Below are 21723 nucleotides of genomic sequence, written 5' to 3' on the forward strand. Positions count from 1 at the left end.
CAGCACTCTTCTTATCATCAGTGTGGGTAACAAGCAGTTGTCTTGAAGTCTCAACTCTCAACCTGGTGAGTTCTTTGAAATTACACCTGAGAAGTGTGCCTTTAATTGATAACTTTATACCTTTACCTATTCTTCTGTTTTCAGCATCATGAAAGGATGTGAGGGCAACAAAAATACTCAATGGCCACTTTGATTTCAGGATATTTCTTATTTCTTATGATTTGATTGATGATTGATTTGATGAAACATTCTACAATGATGCAAGGTGATAACGATGGATCCACCAGGAAGTTCCGCTGCAGCAACAGAGACACGAAACAGAGCAGTAAAGCGAGTATTAAGGCTGTCACTCTGAGCGTGGGCACCGCTGGTGTGGGGTAGAAGCTGTGTTCTGCTGTAGTCCCATATAAAACTGTCATGGAGCAACAATTTGTACAAAGCGATGAGCTGAATCCTCCAGAATCTGAGAAACGTGTGATTATGCTGTCTGAATACCATCAGCTTTTCACCTGTCGTGACTGCTCATGTCCTCTTTCATGAAGTATTCATTCATTCAATTCTTATTTAACCTTAAAACTAAGAGCAAGCTCACAACATTGAGAATAAACATAACATTAAAAAGTGTAACAAATAACGATAATAATAACACAGAGTGCAATATGCAGATATGATAAAAACAAAATCAAATGCAAGGTGGACATCCTAATCAGCTATTAAACTGTCAAGTATATATGTTTATGTGTGTATATATATATATATATATATATGTGTGTGTGTGTGTGCGTGTGTGTGTGTGTGTTTTATGTGGGTTTTAATCCAGTCAATTTTGATGTGGACCTACTTAATGGAGTGAAGTGCAGCTGTGTATCAGTGAATCTTACCATTATCAGCACACACCCTTGAAGTATTGGAATTTCTGGAGCAAAAAGCTGCATCAGGACGTTTGACTCTGGACGGTCTGGGCTTTTTATCGATGAATTCATGCTTCCCCAGGCCCGTGCCAGTGTTTTTGTTGCCGTGTGAAAATGGGAAGAGGGTTGCTCTCACAGCTGGGACCAACACTTTGGCCAAACTGGTATAATTCTCCTCATTTTATTTTATTGGTATAGTTTTTATGATTATCGTGACAAAATATCTTCTTGCTACCAACCTGACGGGTGTTGAGGTATAAAAATAACATCCACGGAATCCGTTTTTAACAGACGGAGTGATGAAGACGGCCACAGCGCCCACTCATGTAGAGGTGAAGACCGTATTCAGCCTAAATACACTTCGGCCTGAAATTTCAGAGGAACTTCTGAGAACTTTACTGGGGCAGATTTTTTTCTCTCCCTTCCTCGGGCCTCTTGTGTAAGCATTTCTCACTTCCTTCAATGGGCAGCGGTTTGACTCAAAGGCTGTTTTGTTCACGTGTCAAGAACCCTGCTTATTCTGAGACTCTGAAAATGAATGATAAGAAATCCCACCAGCCTTTAGTTAAACAAAACCTTTCCGCTCTCTCAGACGAGGACCATGGCGGTGACAGTGTGGATCTACTCACTCGCCGCGCTGACGTTTCTGGCACGTGTGGTGGTGACACACAGTGAGTACCGATCATTACTACATATCTGCAGAACAAAGCTCCTGCTGTCGACTATCAGTAACAACAACAACAAGAGAAAATCATGTCTTCCCTGCTTAAGAGAAACTCTGTAAATGGTTAAACTAATGCTGACTGGTTCTACGACAAATATGAGGTCTGAAAAGTTAATAAATGGAGCACAAAAACAACCTATCAGGAAGAACAACTGATTGGCAGAAATGAGATTTAGAGTCCCAAAACACAGATTTATGCTGCGTTTATGAAATAAACCTTCATTAAATATAATGTTGTAAAGTCTGGCCTCAGTAGCAACATTACTGGCTCTGTTTTAACCCTCAACAATACTTAAGTTAATTAAAAAATACTTCGGGCTGCCTGCCACCGCAAATTATTCACGTTTTTATTATTATTATTCATTACAGCAAAACTGTTTTGGCTATAAAAGGTACAAATAATTCTATGACTGCTGTCCCATAAAAAAACAGGACTGCATTCTTGTGAATGACACATCAGAAAAGTTAAGTCCTGGTTAAATAAATAATACATAAAAATGTGTGAAGTCAAACTAACAAAGCTCTTCATTCTGTTCGTTCACTCCATCATTCGAGCCTCTGAAAGCTGACTCAATATGTCCAACCCTTTGAGAGTTCTTTCAAAAGAAGCAGGTGCAAGGGTTTGTCGGGTCAGTGGGTTTCTCACCCGCCTCACCGTCGACACCCACAGGGTTATGGTTTAGTCTCCAGGAAGTGGCTCATACCTGAGAGGCCTGTGTCGAAAAGGAAACGAGATTTCAGGAGGCTGGTTTACATCTAACAAGAAGAGATGTATGGAGAGTTTCCAGAAATACAGTGTGCTGTTTCTTTTGTCTCACGTGAACGACCTCACAGTGGTGCAGCACAAAACCAGTCAGAGCGCGAGCCTTGTCAGTCGACAGAACCAAAGGCCTGACAGTCTTAATTTAGATGCTTCCACTACATGTATTTGCATTGTTGTTGCAGCTTTCAAGGGACTCTAAAGGCTTTTTGTAGATCTGGCAGTATTGCAGTTGTAAAAACAAACAGTGGAAGACATGACATCAAACACGAGCAGTCCGGGTTGAACGAGTCATCAAATGGTGTTCCTGAATTTTCCCAGTAAACTTTCTACCGGGGAAAGAAAAGACATCATCTCTCATCAACCCACAGAGTCAGAATGTTTCAGGCAGCTCGAGATGAAACCAGGCTGATGATGAGGCCTACTGGGTCATGTTCCACCTCAAAGATGGAAAGAGGAAAATGCAGAAACAATAAAACCGAGCAGAACAAGACTAAAGGTTTGATACAACATCTCAAAAAAACAAAATCACTCAGAGTCTTTAAAGGAAACACAATGACTTCTATGGAAGGGCCCTTGTTGTCTGTCGTCCCAGACCAGACAGGAAGACAGGAAGACAGGAAGCCCTGCGCTCTGCGCTTCGTCGGGAGCAGAGATCCACGCTGGTTAGCCAAGCACAAGGAATGGTAGTGGGTGGGAATTGGTAGCAAAAACATCATGTTTAGTTTTCTTCAAAACGGTTTTTACAACAGCGAACAACTCATCATTATTACTATTAGTATAACTATATATATATATATATATATATATATATATATATATATATATATACTTAAATTTATGCTTGCTCTTTACCACTCAGGTCCCTGCTTGGTCACGCTTTCGCTTTCGTAATTCACTCCTGCAACAGGACAACTTGAGTTCTATCTGTGAGCACTCATGCAGTTAGCGTTGCTGTTTACATGTTGGCTTTTCTGAAAGACAATATTTCTGTGACAATGATATTTCAGTCAGGCTCTCTGCCAGAACGCCATTGAGGCAAACCTCCATTATGCACATTTTGGATAAAACAGGAACTGACCAGACTTCTATAAAAAACACAAACAAGAATATAGTGGACACAGGCTACAAACACACCGAGAACTAACCCTTGAGAACCACCAAACTAAACTCAGAATGACACTAAAGAGTGCACAAGTCCAAAAATTAAGTCTATAACTGAAGCGGACATGGTTTGAATGGAGCCGTGTCACCGTCATGAGATCATTTCTTGGGGTCTCCAACTGGTTGCGTTCAAAATTAATAATAATATGTTTACACTGGAAACTTTTTTTTTTTTTTTTTACATTTTATCATCATTTGTTTTGGTAGAGGTTTTGAATATTCAGCTGTAAAAACGGGTGTCTGCACTTGAGAACAAAAAACCCCTGTACAAATTTTAGAGTGTAAAAACGATGAAAAGAGTTCTTCAGCTTGAGGCCGTTAGATTACTTGTCTTCTCTACATCCTGGCGCCAGTGTGCCGTCCACAGCGTGCTGGCTGCTTTACATTTGACTGGTCTCCCTCTGCCCTGTCCCATCCAGACCACAGTGGGGTGACAGAGACCCACCATGTGAGCGCTGGCCACATCCTTGAGCTGAGATGCCACATTGCCGATGCTCACACCAACATAACTTGGAGTAGAGGGGGAAGGAACCTGCCCCCTGGAGTGGAGGTCAGGGACAGGTCACTGTGGTTTCTCCCTGTGCAGACTTCTCATAATGGAACCTTCACTTGTGAGATAAGGTATGAAAACAAGAGTAAATAGCTTGCACAGCATTGCTCTGAGGTTTGTTTTAATGTCTACTAAGGATGAAATTTGCTTAGTGTTTTGAAGGGAAATTGGGCAGAAGGCTGAAGGGCGATGTTTTGTCTGCTGTCTCAATGCTGACCGTCTCTGTAGGGACGGGAGGGAATCAGCCAGGGAGGAGTTTGGGCTGTGGGTGTCCAGAGAGGAGTGTCCTGCTCCATCTGAGATGAAATCCTTCACCCGAGGGGAAAGTCACAGTCTTCCTTGCAAACAGAAAACAATCTTCCAAATGAATGACACCAGAAACATCAGCTGGCTCAAGGTATGAACATACATGACATACATGACATCCATGTCTTTACTGCCTGCAGGGGCCATGTGTAGGGCCTGGGTAACCCAGCTGTCGGCCTCTCTGATTTTGCACCATGTGCATTTTCTCTCTCTCTCTCCCTCTCCCTCTCCCTCTCCCTCTCCCTCTCTCTCTCTCTCTCTCTCCCTCTCCCTCTCTCTCTCTGCCCCCCCCCCCCAAAGCCATGCAGATACACTACAGCCTTTCATTTTCCTCCCAATGCTCAGAAATATCTGGGCTTATGTTTCCAGTGATACAACCAGCCTGCATTCGTCTTGAATGGCATGAAAGAAAATTTGGTAATTTGGGGTTTACCAGGGCGAATTACTTCACTTATCCCCATTCTTCCACAGGGCTAACAGATGCACTCTGTCTGGGCTCCAATAAGTTTCAGTGTAAGGCAAAGAAATTATCCTTTCAGCTAAATATCCATGAATCTATCATTTTTTTCTTTTGATTGTTTTTTTTCCAATTTAAATTTTAAAAACAAATTTTAAGACATAGTTATTCAGATGGGGTCGCACTTTTTGTCTTATATTTGTGGGTGTTTAATTTTTTTATTTTTTTTTTTACATTTGATTCCATTTTCTTGGACTTTGTTAGTCTTTTTTTTTTTTTTTTTTTTTAATTTTCTGTTATCAATAATGAGAAGAGAGTGTGCTTCCCGGGGCAGGACTGCCACCCAATCCAGCGGGAAGGGGAACCCATCACTGTGGATGTACGTGGCTCCATGAGATTGCCTGCAGCTTCAGAGGAGGATGCTGGGAAATACACCTGCCTGGTAGATGTCAGCGTGAATGGCAAGACATACACCTCTGCGCGTAGCATCCTGCTGACCATTAAAAATGGTACGTACTGCAGGTCATGCAGATTTATTTAGGTTGAAGTGGTTTTTTTAAACATAGAGAGCCTCTTAGATCATCTGAAAAATGTATGTATTTTCTCAAACTACTTTCTGGTCAATTAAATGCACTTGATTACAAAAAATATCAAAATTTTGGTGTTACAATTGAATAAATTGAAGTAGGGTAGAGACGCAAGGAAACAGGTTTGTATGTGTGCTAATCAATTCTCAGAATGAGAACCGCCACCATCTGCTCCGATTTAAAAAAAAATCTGGTTAACTGTGTAAAACATGCTGTGCTTCATTTTGATCATTTACCTGATTCCCCCTCCAGTTAATCTGGCGTATCCTGTCTCGATATGAATGGACTGTTCCGTAATCTTTACCACTACGCTCATGTGTCTCTAGAGTCCACAGTTTTTGTTGACCCTGAGGTGCTGGCCCCTAACAATGAGATCCATTTTGCTGAAGTTGGCAAGTAAAAAACAACAACAACAACAACACACAAAAACACAATGAAATAAGAGTGCATGTACAGTACAATGACATACTGTGTTTTCTCCTTATCCCTGATCAGGTTCAAGCATGAAGCTGACGTGTGTCGTTTATGTAGGCTACAGTGTGGACAAGGAGACATCCATCTACTGGACTATCGACGACAGCTTCACTACGGATTACAAGGAGTTAAAGGAGTCATTGATTTAGTGAGTTTCTGCTTCTAGCCATGTAGTTTCAACCTCTCTCTCTCTCTCTCTCTCTCTCTCTCTCTCTCTCTCTCTCTCTCTATATATATATATATATGTGTGTGTGTGTGTGTGTACTGTATATGTATATATAATATGTAAAATATGGAAGTAGCTTCGCAAAGCCCTGTATCATTCTGCACACAGATAAATTAGTGTGGGACTTGTTGTGGAGCCACAAAGACATAAGATAACCACCGCAACTCTTTAGCTGCCAAATAATCAGAAGAAATACAGCGTCGTGGTTCTATGGTGCCTTTCACAGTTTAAGAAGACCTTGGACCACCAAAATATTTTCAGTTCATCCTTGAGTTCCAGTGAAACTTTGTTGCAAATGTAAAGAAATTCCCTCAAGGAGTTCCTGACATATCGCCTCAACAAAAATGGGAAAGCAGAGAGGGAAGTAATGCGCCGATATGCTTTGTGTCACCCAGCTCTGCTTGTAGAAATGATCCATCCGGCATCCACACACAAAAAACAACGGCAGACCTCCATTCCTCTGTGTGAATTTAGTAGCAAAACTAAAATCTACTGACTGTAAACTTGCCCGGACAACTAAAATGATACCGTCCAACAGAAATGGATGGAAAATATCAGATGAATGGAGGCTTCTTTTTACTCCCTGAGATGCAGGAGTGCTGCAGTCGGCTAATTTGGGCTGGATGGGGAAAAACTAGGCTTGATATGTTCATGCACATTTTGGAGAATGTAAATGTTATATTTTCTCATTGTTGATGTATTTTATCACTCACCCGCTACACATCTACTTCCATGGTTTACTGCAAAATGATGTTGTTATTAGTGCAATATTTAATTAATTAATGCAAGCAAAACAAAAGCATGAAGACGCGGGTCAACTGATTGACGATGCTCTTTTCCCTTTCAGTAATGTCAGCAAAGGCAAGGTGTACGGCGTGTCCACCCTGTCCATTTCTAAAGTTCTCCATTCATTCCTAAACGTTCCCATTTTCTGCAACGTCATGAGCCCATTTGCACAGAGCAAAGGATCTGTGCTGCTTCAAGAAGGTACTCCCCTCTCTGCCTCTCTTCTCCATGAACTACACCAGGGTGAGATGTATGTTATTACCCCTGCCATGTAGCAAACCCCTACTTTAACAGCAAATGAAAAAGGTCAGCTTCTTCTACTCTCCTGTATAAGTCGAATTACAGCGAAATGGTTTCTTTTTTTGGCATTAAAGTATTTATTTATCTTTCAACGACCAAAACAAATAACGTACAAAAGACAACAAAACCCAACACACACGGCAGTCAAAACTAAACTAACAGGACAACACCTCTCTACACTCCTCTATACACTTATATCATTTGTGATTCTATCAATTGCGATGTGTTTCAACATGTGCTTAATCCTGCAGAGCTTTAATATTAATAAAAAGAGAGTCCCATACCAGATGGAACTTCCCTTTCACAATGTTCTTCCTGGAAATCAAGTATTCATAAGATGCAGTGTCTGTCATCAGCTGAGTCCTGGCTGCAGCCTGGCCTGCATGCGCTCTTCCAGTTCCTCAGTATTAGCCTTGCTGCAGCCATGAGGCCTGCAGTTATGAGCACATGCTGCCCTTTCCTGACTCCTAGTGGCAAGAGTGTGCTGTCTCCCATGAGACAGAACAGTGGAGATATCAGTAACCAGTAACCAACCAGTCTCCCAGTTTCCTGACTATTTCTTTCCAGAAGGGTAATACTGCAGGAGTTAAGGCATGTAAAAATGTACCGTTTTCTCTCTTACACTTCCAGCACCTTTCGTCTTCTACTGAGTCCACTCTTAAAAAGCGTCATAGGAGTGTCAATATACGATTCTGTAGTACTTCCAATGTCCCCAGTGGCCCACCCAAGCTTGGAAACTATACTTTGCCTTTTCTCCTTACTTATTTCACATTCTAAACCTCTTTGCTATATTCATCTAAGATTCTCATTATTCACACTTTGCAATTCCATTATATTTTTGTAAAATACTGAATTAGTATGCATTGTAGTTGGCAAGTCAAAAAGGTTTGGTAACATATTAGATTCCTCTACACTCTTGTTTAGTGGGAACACTTCACACACTGCTCCTTAGTCGCAGATATTTCTGAAATTCCCCCCTTCCCTCCCAATGAAATTGATCCACTAACTCCTGATGTGACTTAAAAACTGTGTCCTCCCACAGATCATCAGTCACACACACACACACACACACACACACACACACACACACACACACACACACACACACACACACACACACACACACACACACACACACACACACACACACCGTTCCTCTGCCAAGGATCCCAACAAAATGAGTGTTTACCTATCACCATACGCCGGTTATCCTACATGGAAGAATGCCCTGCTTGTGTTGTGATTCCCCCATCTATTTATGCACCTCAGACCACACCCGCTGAGAGTGCTTCAAAATGGGTCTCTGGGAGGGATTCAACTGGTAGTCCCTCCAGCTTTCAGTGCTTCTGCTGCACCTCTAACCTCTCCTTTAGCAGTCGCTCCCTCCATCTGTGCTACTGGTTCTTCTGACAGTTTTGGAATATTTATATTAACGAAAAAAGGCTTCAGCTGTTTTTCTGGTGAATCTACTTCTGATTTGTAAAGCTTCACATAAACGTCTTAGCATACCTCATTAATGTCCTTTACACTTGTTACTGACTCCCCATATGCGTTTTTAATTGCAGGTATTACAAAACTAGCGTCTTGTTTTTGTTTTGTTTTTTTAATTGCCTAACCAATGATTTACTGGCCTTTTCCCCACTCTCATAAAAGTTACCTTTCATTCTAAACACAGCAAATTCTACCTTTTTATTGCATAGCTCATTCAACTGAAGTTTTATCTCGCGTACTTTTCTCAAACGGTCCTCAGTATGATTATCCGCAAGTTCTTTTTCTGCCTCCTTCACACGGGATTCTAACCCTAGCATTTGTTTTTACACTGTCTCCTCTCTTCTTACTTGTGGGAGCTATTATTCTACCCCTTATGTAAGCCTCAGAGGGCCCCCACACTGAACCTGTCTCAGCTGATCCTCTATCAGTGTCAAAGAACATCTCAAGATCTTCCCCTAATAACTAGGAAAAGTTTCATCCTGAAGCAGTGGCACATTCGTCCTCCACCTACTAGATTTAATAACGTCGTGAAGGACCTTTCATCCAAAACCCCATCTTGTACTTGGTTATAATCACTATATCACTATTTTCCCCCCATTATCTTGGACATATATATTACATATATTAATCTTAACTCCATTTATTTTAGCCTCAACACACATTATCCTCCCTTCATTGTCTTTGTGTTGTTTCAACATGACAAAGCTAAAATTCTGATGTACAAGTAATGCAACCCTGCATTTATTGCTAGACTAAGAGCCCTGATGTACCTTTCCCACCCATCCTGTATCCACCAGATGTGTCTCCTCTAGCAGGGCCACATCTGCTTGTGGAGATCCAAGACAGGACATCATTTCTTCCTCTTAGCAGGTTTATGTGATCCATTTGTATTCCAAGTAATAAACCTTACCATATGAACCATATCTTAAGCCCATTTATACTCTAGCATATTGAGTTCTCCAAAACCTACACATACACAGTCTGTCACATCACTTTATAATAGCCAGTCGCCAGGGTGTTGTCCCACTGCCAACCTTAACAAAAACAAAACAAAAATATGTCATGTGCCCCACATATTGTGACACTCTAAACCAACCAAACCAAAAAAACCCATCCACCTAGGAACTGTGACATGGTGTCCTCACTTCTGTGTTGAACCCCAGGTGTAGATTACGTGCACTTTAATTGCTCTGTAATGGGAGACATGCCGATTGTTAAACCCGTGTTTACGAGCCTGCTAGCTTCTCTTCTGCCGCATTTGTTTCTATATTGTCATGCTTCTTGGAGCCTCACAGCCACAAAGAGCGTCACTTGATTCGACACTGGAAGTTAGACTCAGATCACATCTCAGAGACGCTCATGGTGAAAGCAATGAGAAGTGAATCCATCCACAAAGAAGACAGGAAGCTTTCTGGCCGATAGCAACGGACGTGAATGAGGGTTGAAATTCTACGATTCTGCTGCAATTCTACTCTTTCATTTGGCAGACGTTTCTGTCCAAAGCGCAACAGCAGCAAGAACTTAGACCAGAAGGAAAGCCCTAGTAAGTACAACAACTTGCTTCAAGTTTGATGGCTGCAGGTGCTGCCATCTAGTGGCAGAAGAAGTGCCAGTCTTTTTCTTTCTTAATACAATTTAACCACAGCTGACGAGTTGGCTGATTGGCTTGATTGTGAGCAAGACGGTCTGCAGGATGTCTGTAGGTGTTGGATTGAGAGGACAGGTTGTAAGTTTTAAAAGTAAAAGCAGGAAACAGAACTGGAACCCTTTAGACATTTGTCCAAGTGCATTAGATGATCTGCTAAAGGACTGAGGGACAGAGGCTAATATATTCACTGGTACATTACAAAGACACGTGGGGCACAAGGAGTGGGACTGGCATGTAGACAGCATGGACATGACGTGAAATGACAGGTTTGGCTCAGAGGAAGGAAATTCTGGGCCAATACCATTGTTTCTTATAACCGCTGGGTCAGATACTTTCCACAGCAGGCTGCAGTTTACACTGAGCACGGTTAGATGAAAGGGATTCATTGTAGAAAACAGATGAAATGGAGAATTACTGGTTCAGTAATATTATTATTAATTATTATTATTATTGGTTTAAATGTTGCTTTTTTAAGAACACATGCAAAGCACAAATGTTGTAAGTTTAATCTAAAAATGACTTATTAGTTACTAAGGGGATCTCTACACTGGCGATCACTCTTGAATATCTTCCTACAGAACTTATCGTGTTATTGTTGTCTTTTCCTTGTGATTTATGTCAGGGAAATTCTCCTTGTAGACCGTTGAGAGTTGCTAATTCTCTGAAGAATCACAGACTCGGTGTGATGAGTCAAGTCTCTTTGATGCATGCAGCATGGAGAGAAGACTGCTGAGTGCTCTCTGCTGATCTTTACAATGTCTCAACCTTTATACCATCAACAACAAAGGGCAGATGGTTTCCCCATCCCAGCAACGACTGTATCACCTGTTCATCAGCTGCTTCTCACCTCCTCCCCTTCATCCTGTCTGCTGCTGTTGTCCATTTGTTCCTTGAGGTCAGGAGATGGCCAGAGAAACTCATGGGATTGACAACATGCTTTCTGAGACTAATACTCCTAATCCACAGGCTCTGTTCATTTCATTCCTACATTTATCAAATTGCAGATTTAAATATTAAATTTTGTCTGCCTTCCTTTCATTACAGCAGACTTCAGTTCCCACTACAATAGTGTGGCTCTCTGCCTCGCAGCCTCCTTGGCTGTTGTGGGTCTGGCTGCTGCCGTCTTCTGTAAAACAGATCTCATGCTGGCTTCCAGGACACTGCTGAGGCATTTTTCCAAACCGCAAGGTGTGTGTTTCATCAAGAACCAACCTGTTTTTCTGTGGAATCCCTGGACTAGGTTCTGCTGGTGACTTCATTGTTAGGTTAATGGACACATGTGCTCTTTGAAAATAGAGCAGGTTCAGTCACAAATACAGTCAGTCATTGTTAACAGTGGTAGTCCTTCTCACCTCTACAGCTCCAGATGTCAAGCTCTATGATGCCTATGTGAGCTTCCTCCATCCCGATAGCCTGAGTTCAGTAGAGATGGCCCACTTCGCCCTGCATATTCTGCCTGAGGAGCTGGAGAAACAACATGGCTACTCCTTGTATATCAGAGGACGGGACGACTGCCCTGGAGAAGGTCAGAGCAAACTACTCATCTGCTTTGTATTTAGAGGGCTCTCCTGCATGACAGGGTCCAAAACCTTCCCACCTCTGCCTGGGGGGCCAAGTAACAAGGCTTGTGTCCCCGTACTGCTGCCGGCAAAGAACAGATCTTGGTTCCTTCTGTCAAGACCGACACAGAGCAGTTGTTGCAAATAATAACTTCTGATTTCTGTTCATGTCCACAATATCAACAAAACAAAAATTTTAAAAAAGCAGCAAAAAACACTCACATTCACATTGTCACCTTGACAATAAACAACGAAAGATATTTTGCAGGCTAAACTGACATAGAGCGCCACAAACATAACGTACATCATATGAACTCTGAAATGAATTCTGCTGGATTAACTGTTGCTCAAGGGCGGCATGACTCAGAGGACATGCATGAGAGATGAGGCGTGCCACATGCATAGGACTGTCAAACCTGTAGCAACTGATTTAAGATGAAACTGAAGAAGCCATTATTGATGAAGTCATCAGAATGCTCTTCAGGTCAGGGTTACACATGCAGGACTCGCACTGTGTCTCTCTGTGGAAGATAATATTCTGATCAGTCCTCCCCCACAGCGGAACTTCACATGCTGGCAGCAGAGGTGTCCACTGGCAGGACGTGACGCTGGCTTGATGTGATACGGTTTCAAGCTGCCATCTCTGCATGTGGCCCTCCTGATCTCTTGATAAAAACATGTGTCAAATAGTTTACATTGTGCTGATAAGCTTGGTTATCTCGTTAAAACAGGCTATCGAGTGATTATGAGATAACAAACTGTTTTGTCACCATAATTAGATGAATTTACTTGTTATCAAAAGATAATGGTGTTAAAAACTGGAATTTAGGACCTCGTATGTGAATAACTTACCCTCATGTTTGTGAAAGTGTTGATACCATGATGTACCAAAACCACCGAGCAGCTGCACAGAAATTGTCCGGTGTTGTGGCCTCTCCTTGAACACCACAAAACGATGTGCATGATGTTCTCCAAACCCACGACCTGCCTGTCCCCCTCCAAACTCCGTCTGCTTCCCTCAGCAGTGTCTTTCAACAGTCGTGTTAAGAGCTCACGGACAACTTGAATTGTCAAGAGCTTGAACGGATCAGGGTGTCCCTGAGAGCCCTGTGTTTCCACGCTCCATGATTACTGTTACACTGGCTGATAATTAACTTGCAGTTTAAACCTTAAACCTATTGCATCATGCTTTTTTTTTTTTTTTTAAAAAGTGAAAGTCCTGGACAGGAATTCCTTCTCCTACCACTGTTGCAGCATTCTTGAATAAGTATGATTTTTTTAAACGTTCCTCTGTAGTTGTTTTTACAGTTTTCCTATGTCTTCCTTACTTACTACTTTCTTTTGTTCCTGCGATGCAACAGCAGCCTGCCAAGGGACAACAGATGAAGTTATCCTGTGGCTGCACTCCAGTGTATTTACATGGAAATTTTTGTTAACATGCCCAGTGCCTTCTTTTAAATTGATGAATAAATAAATGAATAGAATTCAACTGTGGCCTTTCTCGGCATCATTTGGGGCTTGTAGAGACCATTTAAAGCGGGATGACACTCAACGAGGAGGAGGAAGTGGTTGCAGAAAAGCAAATTGGGTTTGGAGCTACAGTTACTACAGTTTCTGCTTTACAGTTTGGGGAGAGCCATTTTGACATCTGTCTGACAGTAAAAACACATGCTTTCTATAACATAGAGATGCAACTTGCCTGTGTTAGTCTTAATTCTAGTTTTAAATCTCTTTCAGCATTTTGTGACATTATTGCCAGCACCGTGCAGATATGCCACAGAGTGATAATCCTCTTGTCAGCCGAGGCAAAGCCAAGCTCCAGAACAGAGGAGGCGGGTCCTTTCCACGATGACCAAGACCTCTTCTGCTATGAGCAGAAACTTGCCCTTTACAACGCCCTAACACAGAACAACCTTCAAGTGATTCTTGTGGAAATAGGTGAGAACTGATTCTACTGTCATTCACTGGAGGACAAATGGGAGAGAATTTGGCTGATCGTGAGTTTGGTTAAACAAAACTGAGGCTGGTGAGAATGTCATGACTTGCTGGTAATTGGTCGTGTAACGTATCTGACAAACAGAAATCTAGAAATGATATGTGGAAGTTCAGAACAAGTCAGACAAGCTGTGATGATTCAGCCTGAAGGGGACATGGGTGTCTATCAAATGTCCTCCATCCAGTAGTTGCTGAGATATTTCTGTCTGGACCAAAGAGGAAGAACAACCAGATCAGAAAACAAGTGACAATCCTAGCTGTTCCATACAGTAGCTGTCCAGGAAGTGTAGGTGTAGGTGTAGCTTTGGTCGGCTGGACGGATGTTTGGACTGTCGGTTACTCAAAGTACTGCATCTCAAACTGTCCATCCCTCCATCCATTTTCTACACCACTTCTTCCATCTGTTCGGGGGGGGGGGGGGTCCTATCCCAGCAGACATTGGGCAAAGGGTGGGGTTCACCCTGGACAGGTCACCAATCCATCACAGGACCATCAGGAGAAATTAGGGGTTCAGTATCTTGCTCAAGGACACTTGGACATGGTCACGGGGGGGAAGTGGGGATCGAACCAGCGACCCTTTGGTTGCCAGACGGCCACTCTGCCTGCATCTCAAACTGTGGGAAGCGAAATTAACTTTGGTCATATGGAGTCTGACAATGATAACTACAGGACAGACACAATGGTTTCATTTTATATTACAATGTTTAACAGGACAGTTCATCCAAAAAGGAAAAGTCCCTCATTATCTACTCATCCTCATGCTGATGCAGTCATGTGTGGGTGTTTTAGTCCACAAAACAATTCTAGAGTTTCACAGGAAAAAGTGGAGCAGTATTCTCTTAAAAAGTGGAAGAGAACAGTGACCAACTTTTAAAAGTACAACAAATACATCCTAATTCCTCCATGCTGCTTGCCTGAAATAATCCAAGTGTCTGGAAGTCTCAATGTGCCGAGCTGTTTTGAAAAAACATTTTGATTTATTAAAAATACAGCGTCATGGCTGAGCTCCGGGGTACAGAGAAAACTGAGGCTATAAACGTGGTCGCCAGTTGTTTTAGTTTCATTTGCATCAAACACGTTTGTTTTCTGAAATAAACTCTGAAATGGATCAAATCCATATGTTCATTCAATTCAAATCAATTGTCCTGCCTGTGCTCTGCTCCACCAGATGGTCCGGTGGACTACGGTCTCCTGCCCGAGTCTCTTCGCTATATTAAAAGGAAACAAGGAGCTCTGAAGTGGAGGACAACCTTTTCTGGAACCCACAATCTCTGGATACTGCACTCGAACAGAAACTTCTGGAAGAAACTGAGGTACCACATGCCCTCAGTGCCAACAAGGAAATGTCAGACTGTCGTCTAAGATTTAACTGGTTCAGTGGTGGTTTTCGGGTTAGAGAAGCGAGATTGTGACCAGAAGGTCGCAGGCTCCGTGCCCGGACTGGCTGGGTGAGTCTGGCTAAGGAAAAACTCCTTATGACTTTTTGTCTCCAGTTTCTAGTTGTTGTTTTTTTTTTTCAGAAAACCTTAGAAAAATGACTCAGGAGATTATTTTAAAAAGACATTCGTCTCAGTGAACCTCCCCTGGTTCAATAAAAATTTTTTAAAATGATCATCATGGCAGTTCACATTATACTTTACCTGCCTACCTGTTGCAGGCTGTACAACACTCAAAACAACGTGCTCACTTTTGTGAGGAGAGCTGCTCGCAATGTCTGTGCCGGACGGTGTGGATGAAAATGCTGCATTCAAGCTGTAATGCATTTCAATGGAAAAACACAACATTAACAAGTTTTGGGGGGGATGAGCAGCCCTAAAATTATATATTTAAAACAAGCAAAGTCCAAACTCATTAATTCTATTAAAATTCCTCGAATGGTTACAGCCCTAATATGAGAGAGCCGCTAATGTCTGCCCTTCATGGACGGTTATTATTGTCCAGGGTTTGAGGTGCGAGGATGCGGGGTATTCTAACCCTACATGCATGCAAACATCTCTACATGTGAAGTAACTGAAGTAATGATTCTAGATTTCGCTGCATTGGGAGTAATGACTTTGTGTAACCTGATGTGCTGGGCATGACACCACAGAAGTGTCACAAGAGCGAAAATGCTGCCCAGAGTTTGACCGTATGTTATTTTTTTAACACAAAAGTGTATTTTTACAAGAAAAGTTCCTATTTAACATATTTTGGATAGGTTATCAATCCATGTATTTAACTGTGTATATTTAGCCTGATTGTTAATGTGAAAGGTATTTTGTTCAATGGAAACTCTTCTTTTTTTTGATGTAAGGTGTCAAGTTGTGTTGCGTAAAATGTTATCAGTGATGATCAGCATTTTTCTTGACATTTTCGCTTTCGGTGCAACTCAGACATCCTGTTGGTTTACTGTCAAGTTTGACCGTCTTTGTCTTTATGGTCAGGATGTGATATTTCTGTATAGATTTTGTGTTATACTTTATTTTACAAGAATAAGTAAGTAATTTCTTTGAGATACAGCCAAAGATTTCTAAACATTGACATACATCAACATACATCTTTACTTACTATACAGTTATACACTCAGATACACACACACCAGACAGATGTGTCTGGCTTTGTATGCATGTATGTGATTCACAGAAGTGCAGAAACACCTATACAACAGGAAGGCTACAGTCCTAATTCAAAGGGATTCTGTCGATGTTTGACTTATGACAAAGAACCGGCGGCCTGCTCGTGCAGTGAGGGTGACTGACTGACTGAGAGCTCCTGCTGGCCGGGAGCACGACTGATCTGAAAGGCTAAACCAGCTTGCCTGAGCCGGAGCTATCATGAACAACAGCTGAGCGGGATCAGAGACAGACACCGGCTTGAGGACAGGAAATTCCTCAGCATTACCAGAGAAGTTGCCTTGCTGGGTTTGGCTCCATCTGCGTCTTTCCCGACCCACCCCCTGAGCTCTCAGTCACTTGAGCTTCACTCATTGCAACCCTTCATAATCAATGCAGGACGCTAGAAGAGCTCCAGGTGCAATGGAGAATTCCTGAAATGAACCACTGTAATGGAATGCCACATAATGAGAGACCTCTGGAGTGACCGTGACTAATGATTAAAATAATGGTAATGGATTCCTGCTGACGGGGAGGACTGGGAGTGCTTTCAAGTGAATGGACTTAATGTGTAATGGACTGTAAAAGCATTTCATTGAGTTCTAGTGAATGGAGGATTAAATGAGTCTTTACAGTACTAAGTATTCTTATTCTGTACTTGGTTAATTCCTGTACCAAATAACTGTAGAAGCTATTTAGTTTCGTGTCAAACTTATTAACAGAGCATCAACATAATCTGTATAAAAACTTGCTTTTCAAACTTCATGTTGGTGGAGTTTTTCCTATCAGTCATTAAATTAACTAATTTTATTTGTGCTTCTCCCGTCTTTGTTCTTTTACTTCCCACTGTGTGGGCTGTACAGCAGCTTAGGTCAGCTCCAGCGATGATACACTCTCACGCGTCCCTCGGGTGTCTGCTTCCAAGTCCAAAATAATCCATTCAATTATTGTTAAGACGTTCCTAAAACAATGAAACTCTCAATGAAAATGATATCAAGGGTAATCATTCATGCTTCCACAATTACTCATAAGCGCATCCTCTGTTGCACATGTTTTGTCATGGTCACGTTGTCTCACGCAGAGCCATGTGGAAGACTTCAAAACGATTCCGAGAAAAGGCCGAAACACCCACACACACACAACAGAGTACCTCTCTGGTCATGGTGAGGCAGAAGAGTGAACACATCTTTTCCATGGACAAAAAATGCATTCTGCTGTTTCTAAGAAAACTAGGGTGACCACCCGTCCCGCGTAGCGCGTGCACGTACAGCGTTTGAAGCCAAATATATGCGTCCCGCAAATTGAGGCCGTGTCCCGCAAAATCAATGCTTCCTGTAATAAAAACTTGATCACTCTAGTCTTTCGCCCTGAGGCAACCAGAGGCAACCAGACGAACGGCCATCAGTTCAGCACAGCACTGTCTCCACACCCCTCTGTTGAACAGCTGACTGGGGTGAGAGGTTGCCGTAAACAGTTTTTTGTTGTTGTCGTGACACCGCACGCACGTGCAGCAAAACACAATTCACATACGTTGGGACATGGACGCGCGCTTACATGAAAAATGGAGAAAGAAACTAACGTGAGTGGGCCACCGACTAAAAAGAGAGGGTGTGTGTACAGAAGAGAGCGGGGAAGTCAGTATTTGTGGGTGACAGGGGTTCAGGGGGACACTGAGAGGGCTTTTGTGAACTTTGCGAAACGTCCTTTTCAGTCGGACATGGAGGGGAATACGATGTGAAACCACACAGGCTCTCGGAGACTCACAAGAAACATGTCCAACAGAAAGAGACATCGAAGTCTATGGATGCTTTCCTCCGACCTAACAACGATTCTTTAGCTGACAAAGTGACTGCTGCAGACAGGATGCTGGACGGACACAAGGAACAGATGTTCAGTGGACCTCATCAAGTCAGAAATCCAGGTGAGGAGCAACTTCACATTCAGCTGCAAGGACTTCTACACTTACGTAGTCAAAGAGAAGGCCCTCCTCAATGCTGCAAGCTCCAACAAAAAGTACAAGTTCAAGAAGAAACCTGAAGGTAAGAAACCTAGTTATGTTAATGAAGATGGAATTTGATTGATTTTAAACATCGGTGGACTGTCCACAGGGGTGCAGACTGATCACTTTTAGATGGCAATAGCCTTTTAGGTCAAATATGTCATTGTTTTGCATAGGATTGTATCTGTGTCACCTTTTTGCATTGTTGTGATGTGATGGTGATGGGTTTGCACTCCTGTGTCTAGACTGGAAAACCATTTGGAAGCTTATCGGTAAAAAAATAATGTTGCTTCTGTCTCTTATCTTTCTTCCTTACTTGATTCAGATGCTGGTGAAAAGGTGTGAGTCCTAAAGGTATCCCCAGGACACTTTTTTCCTGTGCCTGCCTTCACTAAAATGCAAGTTCACCATCCTACCTCCCCTTCCTGTTCCGTGAACCTCTGGACTTGTGAGTTCAGACTTTCTTTCTTACTGTTCCTGTGGTGTTCCTGTTAATCCATTGAAAAAAGAGTGGAGACTGACTGTTCCTGCCTCCTGAAGTTCCCTGGACTTCTGATTTTATTTTATTTTAATTTAATTAACTGTTCCTGCTCTGTTAAGTCGTGAATCTCCAGACTCATTTTTATATTATAAGCTATTCAATTTCATTTTATTTATTTTCTGCGACAAACAATTCATTTCACTTTCCACGATCCTGCCAGTGCGCTGCCATGATCGATAAAAAGTTGTGAAGATCGCGATACAAGTTCTTTATAAACAGGGTTGCGCTTGGGCAGTTCACGTTGGGGTTCCCCGGTTGGTGGGAGTTCCCAGGCAGCGATGAATTCACCTAAGGTCAAACACATGTAAATTGTTAGAAAAAAGGAGTGAAATAGAGTCTCAGGGACATCAACAGGAAGACTGATCTGATGGCAGAGGCCAAAACTTTACTGAGAGATGAGCGAGCAGCTCTCACAGCCCAGCCCTATTTATTTATTTATTCATTTTCCAGAGCTTCCACAATGACAGTCTGTCAGGCGGCACAATGATAAAATTAGAATGCGACAGGAAGTTCGTGGCAAACATGAGACAATGCGGGTTGCCCTTTTCACACTGCAGGTGAGCCAAGCAGAGCCGAGGTGAGCCGCTAACACCTGGGTCGCTTGGAGGGTCGGTGGACGTGGGTCGGAATGCCGAGTCGACCCTTTCAAAGTGCCCAAACACCTGCGTTGACCCGCGTTTTTGGTGCAATGTGAAAGGGGCTTTAATTTTGGAAGAGGAGCAGAACAATTCTCTTGACCTTCTTATTTATAATTCACCGCTGACATGAACTAAGAACATCTGCTTCTCTCTTTATCAAGATGTGTACCAGTTACGACCTGCTGATAACCCTGACCCCAGAACTTATTCCAGTCAGTGGTTCGCCAAAGGGAGTTTCTCACCTCTCTGAAACCTCAACCCACGCAGGGTGTAAAAAACATTCACCTTGCGGAGGAGACCTGAGATTATGAACTGAGGAGACATACACACACACACATATATATACATATATATATATATATATACATATATATGTATGTATATATATGTATATGTATATATATACACACACACATATATATATATACACACACACATATATATATGTGTGTGTGTATATATATATACATATATGTGTATATATGTATGTATGTGTATATGTATGTATATATATATGTGTGTGTGTATATGTATGTATGTATGTATGTGTATATGTGTGTATATATATATGTGTGTATATTTATGTGTGTATATATATTGTGTGTATATATATAGTATATGTGTATATATATAGTATATATGTATATATATTGTATACAGTATATATAGTGTATATATATATACACAATATATATATATATTGTGTGTGTGTGTATATATATATATATATATATATATATATATATATATATATACACACACACACACACACACCCATGTGTATAAACATGATATTAGAATGTTTCACTGTCTGTGGTTGTCAAGGGTTAACGGTTAACTGTCTGTGGTTGTCAAGGGTTAACGGTTAACTGTCTGTGGTTGTCAAGGGTTAACGGTTAACTGTCTGTGGTTGTCAAGGGTTAACGGTTAACTGTCTGTGGTTGTCAAGGGTTAACGGTTAACTGTCTGTGGTTGTCATAACGCTGAGCAGTCTTATTCTCTAGGTGATCTGTCAGTGTGAGATGTGATTGCTGTCTGTTCAACCAGCTAAATACGTTGATCTGAGAAGTAAAAGGCCTACAACCCCACACAGGTCAGAGGTCACTCCCCGAGGCGGACCAGTTTACTATCATAGTGGCGACATCATCCGCTGCCCGTGCTCTTCCACTCTTCTTTCTTTTACGCGAGCTTCTAGAGCGGCTGATCCATCTCCCCTTTTCTTTTCTATTCCAATTTTTTGGGGTTTCTTTTGTTCTTTAACTTTAAACAGAACTTCTTATCTTTCCTTTTTTTTTTTTAAGAATTGTTCTTCACTTCATTTTAAATTACATCCATTACCAAGAAAAAAAAACCTAGGGAAAAAGAGTGACAGCCCAGAAACAACTGCAGTGAATGATGGGTTGGAAAACAAAACTGCGCTGAATCACAAGGAACATGGAGACGGGCGGTGGTGTGGTCCCAGCTCAACAGTTCTGCTGAAGTCCAACTCAAAGTAAAAGAAGTGAAGCCCTGGTCATATTTAACAGACCTCTTCAGCTTCAAGTGCAAAAAAGGTAACGGCTTTATTTATGCAGTTACAGCTGTGTTTGCTCAGAAGGACCAGTGAGCAGCTTATAATGACTCCCCATCAAACCTGCACAAGCAAGAACAGCCAAGTCAGTTTGATTTCTGTCGCACCAAATCACAAAAAAAGTTAAAGTTATCTCATGACACTTTCCTAGTAGAGCAGGTGTAACCCAAAAATAAGAAGAAAAACAACGTTAAAACACTAAATGCTCAACTAAACTAACTAAATATAGAGTGGAGAAGGTTTTCCTCTCATTTCGAGTGGGACCAAATGTTATCTGAGACAGAGTTCGATTCAACTCTCTAAGAGTTACACTGACACTATTTTATCTCTTTCCCCAAACAATACTCAGTTGTTTGAGTTTACTTTTATTGAGATGCTTTAAAAAAGATTCTGCTGTATTTGGAATACACAAGGAAATATTTGTATTGCTGTACCCCCCCATCCTA

At 41.8% G+C, this 21723-nt stretch overlaps 2 protein-coding genes across 6 annotated transcripts in view; both read left to right on the forward strand.

Moving 5' to 3' along the window:
- Nucleotides 1–26: 26 nt before the first annotated feature.
- On the forward strand, nt 27–17333 carry LOC147252558 (interleukin-1 receptor-like 2). The gene is made up of 14 exons (XM_086219439.1): nt 27–65; nt 994–1075; nt 1203–1350; nt 1504–1582; nt 3979–4180; nt 4338–4506; nt 5207–5381; nt 5786–5851; nt 5955–6081; nt 7007–7146; nt 11429–11572; nt 11745–11909; nt 13681–13881; nt 15107–17333. The coding sequence occupies exons 4-14, from the start codon at nt 1513–1515 to the stop codon at nt 15298–15300; spliced, it is 1653 nt and encodes a 550-aa protein (XP_086075565.1). The 5' UTR covers nt 27–65; nt 994–1075; nt 1203–1350; nt 1504–1512; the 3' UTR covers nt 15301–17333.
- Nucleotides 17334–18062: 729 nt separating this feature from the next.
- Nucleotides 18063–21723, forward strand: part of LOC147252559 (interleukin-1 receptor-like 1) — a 26286-nt gene continuing 22625 nt past the window's right edge. The window contains exons 1-3 of one of the 5 annotated variants that reach the window (XM_086220901.1): nt 18063–18108; nt 18241–18568; nt 18854–18976. The gene's annotated coding sequence lies outside the window, so the exon portion shown is untranslated. Of the gene's footprint in view, nt 18569–18853; nt 18977–20648; nt 21261–21723 lie in introns of those variants that run through there. The other 4 variants (XM_086220900.1, XM_086220899.1, XM_086220904.1 and 1 more) reach the window with 4 other exon arrangements.

Source organism: Aulostomus chinensis, chromosome 12 (genome assembly GCF_037954235.1).
Source record: "Aulostomus chinensis isolate RoL2024-O1b breed Wild chromosome 12, RoL_Achi_v1.0, whole genome shotgun sequence".
NCBI lineage: Eukaryota > Metazoa > Chordata > Actinopteri > Syngnathiformes > Aulostomidae > Aulostomus > Aulostomus chinensis.

Coding starts and splice junctions, on each gene's coding strand:
- LOC147252558 (XM_086219439.1), top strand. CDS start 1,513: ATGGCGGTGACAGTGTGGATCTACTCACTCGCCGCGCTGACGTTTCTG. Junction 4,507..5,206: donor GAAACATCAGCTGGCTCAAG/GTATGAACATAC, acceptor TTCCCGGGGCAG/GACTGCCACCCAATCCAGCG. Junction 5,382..5,785: donor CCTGCTGACCATTAAAAATG/GTACGTACTGCA, acceptor ATGTGTCTCTAG/AGTCCACAGTTTTTGTTGAC.